Below are 7,499 nucleotides of genomic sequence, written 5' to 3' on the forward strand. Positions count from 1 at the left end.
GCACACACCAAGCTCCACCTCTGAAACTAAGCAGACATTTGTGACTCTGTGCCTGGGGACACTCGCCTAAGAGTCACCACTTGTTTTGCTGGAGTCACCGCCTGATGTAAAATCTTGCTAATTTCTATCTAAATATGCTAGTTCGTGTTGTCTGTGGCCGTGGCAAGGATGTGATAGAGGCTGACACTTTATCCACATGGGGGGCCGGACGTGCTTTTCCGCCCTTGTGTCTGGGGTGCTGCTGAATTTGAGTAGCATGGTGGGGGGATCGGCTCTGGAACCCGTCAGGCCCACAAGGGAATCCCGCCGCCACTGGCTAACTAGCTGTCTGGTCCCCGAGAGCCCCCTTTACTGTGCCAGGCCTTGTATTCTGCTTATGCGTGTACTGGTGAGACCTCCCACCCATCGGAAGGGCCGTGAGCCTGTGACTGCCCAGTGCATAGGACACAGTACACATCCCACAACTGTCAAGGAGGGTCCGCTGTCCAAATCACGATGGTCAGTTTGGGAAACAGCACACTCAGTGGCGTGAGCAGACTGCATTCCGGACGCGCTCTGCGGGCCTGTCCACAGCGTGCGGTGCTGAGCCAGGCCGCCGGGCAGCCGCAGGGGCGGGCAGGGCTGCGGACTGCGGGAGCTGTCCAGCACGGCCGGAGCGGAGCTGCGAGCTCAGGCCAGCCGGATGGAGCGGGCCGACTGCAGGCCTCCCGACTGGCCAACGGTTGGGTTCAGGGAGCCCACGCAACGGGGGTGGCAGCCCAGGATCAAGCGGAAATCGTGTGGGAGCGGAACCAGCCACGGCCTCAGAGCCGCGGCCTCGAACCGGGCCCTGGACGGGAGACCTGCCCCGGAGCTTACACGGGCCCCGAGTTCAGGGAGCGGCAGCAGTCGAGAGAGGCAGCCACAAGGGACACATTCGTGACATCCCGCCCAGCGCGCCCGCTCCGCCCGTGACGGCCTGACTCGCCCTGCGCCCCAAAGCGAGTGCACGGGGAACCCTGCGAGGCCTCCCGAGGGGACACTGCTCTCAGTGCCCACCGCGGCCCCCTGGACCCAGCCTCCCGGCTCCGCCCTGCACGGTGCCAGTACCTGGTCCCGACAGTGAATGCTGAGAAGGCCGTTACGCTCCCACGAGACCCGTGCTTACCACCTGGCCAACGGGGACAGTCCCGGGCCTGGCGAAGGCAGCAACACCTCCATCCTCTGAATGCCAAGCCCTAGAGACTTAGGCAAAGCAGAGGTTGCCCTTTGCCGTGGCCGGCAAAGCTGAGCCTCTCCAGGTGGGGAGTGGGTTCTGATAGGTGTGCACCTGTCCCCAACAGTCTCAGACACCTCAGCTTGAAGAAATGCCACTGTGTGGCCAGAACCCAGCAAAACGGGGGTTGTCATGGTTTCCAACATTACCTGAGTGCCCAGGACTGTCACCACCACTCTGTCCTCGGGTCTTCATTGAGTGCTTGCTGTGGGCGACAGTGTAAGACCCTTTGTGACCTTAGGTTGTGAGGTCTCCAGAGCTAAGCTTCAGTTTGCTTGGGTGTTTCTCCTTTCTCTGCGCCCTGCAGGTCACAAAATCCTGTGGCCGTCTTTGTCTAGGATGGCCTGGGGTGCCACGTTGGCAGATTGGAGACAGGCACTGTCTCCCCCGGAGCTGCCGCTTAGCCGAAAGCATCCTTTTCACCTGCTCAGCCCAGCGGCAGGTTCCCCGCTCCCGTCCGTGCCACTGGCTTACAGGCTCTGGCTGGGCTCCGTCTAAGGCTCTTGGAGCCGAGATTTGGGCAGGCTCAAGAATAAATGCCCGTCTTCTAAAAAGAGCAAGGCCGAATGCTTGCTAATGACTGGAATACATGAAATCCGTCTGGGATGCCATGATCTGAAAATGGTATATTTTCTATCAAGTCTTCGATTGGATCCGATGATATTGTTTCACCGCAAAATAAGTCTGTGCCCCCAGACTCAGTCTCAACCCCGTAAGTGGGACATCAAGTTCCCAGAGTCACTCCCTACGCATAGTGCCACAGTAATAAGCGCCTCAGGAAACAATTCAGCCCAGAGGCGCACCGACAACAGAAATGGCGTGTGGTGACGGACCCCCTCATTGTGGGGACACTGGGAGTGGCCTCCTGCACAGCTCTGCCTTGGGCAGGAGGGTTGTCACTCACACCCGCGACTGCTTACAGCTCTCTTCCCAGACGTGCCTTTCCTTTGTGTGTGAGGGTGAAGCGCCCACGGTCAGACTGCCCGCGGTCATATCTGCCCGTTGCTGGTGACTGCGTGCCTGTGTGCCAGTCCCTTGACCTCTCGTTTCAATGTCCTTGTCAGTGAAATCAAGATACGCAGCGCCTCCCGCTTAGACGAGAGCCTGGCATACTGCCAGCCTTCAAGACGTGATAGCTGGTGTTATTATTGCTGTTGGTGTTGTTATTTACAACTGCCCGAGGAGGGGTAGAAACTTGATTTGGTGGAAAATCCTTAGAACCTGTAGCTCTATAAACTACTTACAAGATCTTCGTTTGAGAAGAAACGGTTTGCGCTTATACACTTACGCATACACGTCTGTGGGGAGATGGGGAGGAAGACAGCTCTGTTGCCACCTGGCTCTCTGGGGCGTGCAGTGGAACTTGCATGATCTCTAAGCCCTTGAACCCTGAGGCAAGCTCGCTGTGACCAGGCAGCTCACCTGTCTGTGTGTAAACGTGTTGAACCCTCGGTTCCCAGGTCCCTGTAGGGGACTCCGCTCTGCAGGAATATGCCATGCAGGGCGGATGAGGGAAATCAGGTAAGTGGGTTTCGGGCTGTTTCTGAGCAGTAGCGCCTGACCGAAATCGCATACAGAACCACAGAAGACAGGTGTCACTTCTCCAGGTGAACGGTGCCTCCCTGGATCGCCCGCCGCCCTCACCCCTCCACCTGGCAAGCCCTAAAGTTCCTTCTCAGCCCCACGTGTCAGTAAGCATTGGACGCCATGGCTGGAGGAGTGAGTGGCTGTGCTGGTACCTGCAGGGTTTATGGTTTTGCATCATTTTACAGGACTGACAAGGCAAGGGTCACTGGCAGAGGGGCCAGGAAAAGGCTCAGTCCTGGCTTTGCACCTGATCACACCGACCGACCGAGGACTTTGTAGCCACAGGAACTGTGACCCAGGAAGCATTTAGAAACATTTTATACCACCCAGAACCCCGGAACTTTGTAATTAGAGGAACCCGGTGGCCACAGGAACACGTGGACACATTGAACGCCTTCTAAAACCCAGAAACTTTGTAACTACTTTTACAAAAGAGCATGTAAATAACGTTTAAGACCCCAAAGAACTACACTCCTCAGGACGCTTGGCACCGGCCGCGTTAGGCTACTGGGCACTTGCCAAGTGGTTGGCTGGAAGAAAGGTGTGCTTTAAGTGTAAAACGAGCTCCGAATGTGGCCTGAAAGGGGTAGTTTTACATTAATTAAATGTAGAGAAGGCGAAAATAATTTGGGCTAAATAAAGCATAAAATTAAATAAAATTAAGGTTCAATAAGGCATTTAATTAAAATTAGTCTTGGCTACTTCTTTTCATCTTGGTAAATGTGACCACAGGAAGGTTTAACAGTGCACATGCTGCTCATATCACGTTTCTGTTGGTCAGCGCTGTTTAGAATCCCGAGGCTTCGTGAAGTAGGAGCATTGGCAATGGATTGGGGAAGGTGAACACGTGTGGCTGTCATCGCCTGTGTGTTTTCCCAGGCTTCTTGCCTTTCGTTTGTCAAGTAATTGTTTGGAAATCTTACGGGTCGCTTTGGTTGTCCCCAGCAAATAAAATCGCGACCTGTGAGGGACCTCTTTTCTCTCCCCGACTCTTACACCCCATGACTCTGCCGTTGAATACGCTGTTTGAGAAACTCTTTGGCTCCGTCAGATAGAGAGATGACCCCCTGGGCTAGCGTGGGCTGCAGTCAGGCCATGCCCTTTGTTTCTTTCTCATGTAAAACAACAACAACAAACAATAACAACAACGAAAGCGCCCGTTTTCGGGTAGTCATGTGACCCAGCTGCCCCTCGCTCTTGTCTGCAGCGAGTGGAGAAGTGAGCAGGCTGCACCCCTGGGGAACGCGCCCCGCCCCTCCCGCACCCCCCAGGGAGCAGCCCGCCAGGCAGTCCCGCCTCCCTCCGAGACAGACTCTGGTTCGAGGCTCGCCAGTGCTGTCCTTGGTCCCCCGTGTTTGACGCAGCGGTGGCTCAAACGTCATGGTGCTCTCTGCAGTCACAGCTGCATGCGAGGAACCCTCCTGGCAGCACCATTCCACGCGTGCGGCCCGGTATCGCCACGTCTGTGCTGGGTGTGACCTTTCTCTTCCTGGTCGGAAGCCACAACTGTCAGCGGCGTATCTCAGGACGGGGCGCGTGCCGGGCGGGGCTGGGGCCCAGGAGAGGGGCTGCTGTGCACGGTCACTTTAAGCTCACAAGGGACTGCCGCTTCTCGCCAACTCTGAGCTCCTTGGGGACAGGGACGTGGGGCGCTGCTGCTGCACCCACGGCAGGCCACCGACCCGCCCAGGTGGAGAGGGACAGTTAGGGTCTGTGAGTAACCCCTGGGGGCAGTCGATGGTGGCGGGTGAGGGAGGAGACCCAGATGTCGCTGCCTCTCTCCTTCCCGAGATTTTATGTCATAAAGCAAAACAGGGGCCGCGTTATCTATTTCGATAAATCATCGAAAGGGAGACTAAGGAACCAAAGTTCATACGAAGGTAAAGCGATGTCTCTGCTTCTCCGTGGATCGTCCCCAGGGCTTTGCAGGTGGATCCGCGGCCACCACGTCTTCACCAGCTCTCAATGTTTTCTCCTCCCTTTCCACGCGTGTAAAATGACAGCATCAGTGGAATTTTTAATCTTAAGTTTGTTTTTAGTTCTTACGAATATCCTGCTCTCGTCGCGGAGTGATGCGATTTTTGCATACTTCGAAGTAAAGGCGAATACTTTGAAGTAAAAGTATAGACATGATTTCGTGTAGCTGGACTTTAAACATCTTCCACTAAGAGCGAGCACTTCAAAAGTGCTGTTTCTCGTTTCAAATGCCATTTTATATAGCGTTGTCCAGTTTTTCGTGCCATGTACTTTCTTCGATATTTGAATTAAATGTATTTGGGCAATCACGTTCCATGAAGGAGAAAAAGGCAACTTCAGTGCGATGCATTGAAATAATTAAAGTCTAAGGCAAAAGCAATAGGAAAGACAGTCTGTGCTGCCTGCGGCCCTTATTAATTGGCCCACGTGCGCGCACATCTCCAGCCCGCCCCTTCGTCTGGCTCGTCACAGGGCATTAGCTGAGACTAACCTAGCAGCCACTTCCTGGCTCCCACAGGGACACGGTTCCAAGTCAGAACGACTCGTTTATCAGAATACAAACTCTGCCACGTGAGGCTTGTGCGAAGCGTGTCTCACGCCTCGTTATCTGGGCCCCGTTCGCAGTGACGGAAATTGGTCCTCCGTTTTAGCAGGCAGTGGAGAAAGCCCGGCCGTTCCCTGAGACACAGTTGCCGTGACACGTCACTGTCCCCTGCACCGCGAGACCAGAGTGACGCGCGCCCTTGCAGAGACGGTTTTCAGACCGCTTCGGCGGCACCTGTCCCGTGGATCCTGTTGTCCCAGTGACACAAATAACGCAAGATCAGCTCTCGAGGGCGGGTGGCCTGCCCTCTTCCTGGAGGCCCGGGTGGCAGCGGCCACGTCGGACCCCAGACACCAGACTCAACAGGCATGTGGCCTTGGGCAGCCTGTCGGTGTCTTGACACGGAGCTTCTGATCTGTGAAAAGGCAGTAACACTGTGAGCCTTACAGACGGCTGCAGAGAAGGACAGTAAGATCATCTGTGCCTACGAGCTCAGTTTGGAGCCCGGCACAGGTGGGCCGCACGGGTCCCGGGGGCGGCCGGGGCCTGCGCTGACAGGCGCTGCCTCCCGTGGGGCCCTGAGGAGGTCCCTGGGGAGGGCCGGGGTGAGAGCTGGTACCACTGTCTCTGCCGGTATGATGGTTGCTACCATCGTCACTTCCTGTCAAAGCGAGCAGGAAGCGTGGCTCTGCGGGCGGCATACCCGTTCCCTCCATCACCCACCCAGGGCGAGAATTAACCCAAAGTAAAAGCATGGAAAAGGGCGTAGGGCCGTACGTCACCCTGCTGGGGTGAGCACAGACAGAGGCCGTGAGCGTGGCAACCCCTCCGTGCTGGAGCTCGAAGCCTCCGTCACGGGGCCTCTGTCACGGGGCCCCGTGGGACCGGGAGAAGGCTCCCCGTAGGGCGGAGCAATGGCCGTGCGGGGCCAGGGGGCGAGACAGCCCAGCCCCGGCCACCAGGTGTGTTTGCAAGCTTGCATCCAGCTGGCCTGGTCCCTTATTACCTGCCGTCCTGAGGGACGTGGCAGGTGCAGGTGAGCTCGGCACAGATAAGCGAGCACCTCCTGCTGCCACGCCGGCTCGTCCTTGTGCGGCAACTGGTGCCAGGCAGGAAAGCTTAGACTTCGGACTGCAGCAAGGGCGGGCGGGTGTGCTCGAGGCGTCGCTGATCCTCCGGGTCCCCAGCCCATACACACGGGCAGCGCATACCGCACCCACGCGCACACACGCACACGCACGCGCACACACACACACACGCACCATCTGTGTCTTGGGCAACAGAGGTCCAGTCAGTATGGAACAGCACAAATCTGAAGATGAGCTTAACCTCCCTCAGATATTTCTAGAAAGAAATACATTAAATAAGCAAAAAGAGGAATGAATGCTCTTGCTTTCTTTTTGGTCGGTCCTAGAACAGAAAAACCTGTTGCAGCCTCCGATGATGACAGAGACCTGTGTATTACTGGAGAGTTCCAGCAGACCCTGGCCGAACTTGACGAAGACCTGGAAGGTAAGCCCGACCCCCTGCGGTTGGACGTCCTACTGTGCGCAGAGGACTCTGAAGGCTACTTTTTCCGACCACGTTTTGTATAACGAGTGCAGAAGGTACAGATAATCTCAGTCGACAACCAGGGAATCTTCCGGACAGAGGCATGTGGTTCAAATAAACTAGAAATTAGGTGTCGGCGTAGAGTTCTGTTTTTAAGCGGAGGGCATCGGCAGGTCATCGGCCTCAGTACCTCGTCTGGAGACATCGTGGCCCCGGCCAGCTGCCCCTGTGCTGAGTGCTGAGGGCTGGGGGTCCGCCTGGGGCACACACAGATGACACGCTGAGCTGATGCATGGGAATAAGTCACGCGGGAGGAACCGCGGGCGGGCGGGAGCGGACGGTGGGCGCCGACCGTGACGCGTGCTCGTGCTTATTCGCAGAGATGGAAGAGAGGTACGAGACAGACACCAGCTCCCTGAGCAGCTCCATCGACGGCGCGCCGAGTTCCTGCGTGCGAGATGCCACTGTCCCCGAGAGCGACGCGGACGCGATCCCAGTGACGTTCATCGGGGACGTCTCAGAGGACCCTGTGCCACCGGCGTCACTCCCCAACAGAAACAACAACGCGGGGTCCTCAGACAGGGC

At 56.7% G+C, this 7,499-nt stretch overlaps 1 protein-coding gene across 1 annotated transcript in view; it reads left to right on the forward strand.

Moving 5' to 3' along the window:
• Nucleotides 1-7,499, forward strand: part of COBL (cordon-bleu WH2 repeat protein) — a 154,444-nt gene that overhangs the window by 135,528 nt on the left and 11,417 nt on the right. The window contains exon 11 of the mRNA XM_023521610.1: nt 6,778-6,875. Coding sequence (XP_023377378.1) covers nt 6,778-6,875 — 98 coding nt within the window. The remainder of the gene's footprint in view (nt 1-6,777; nt 6,876-7,499) is intronic.

The sequence above is a fragment of the Pteropus vampyrus genome, unplaced genomic scaffold (genome assembly GCF_000151845.1).
Source record: "Pteropus vampyrus isolate Shadow unplaced genomic scaffold, Pvam_2.0 Scaffold308, whole genome shotgun sequence".
NCBI lineage: Eukaryota > Metazoa > Chordata > Mammalia > Chiroptera > Pteropodidae > Pteropus > Pteropus vampyrus.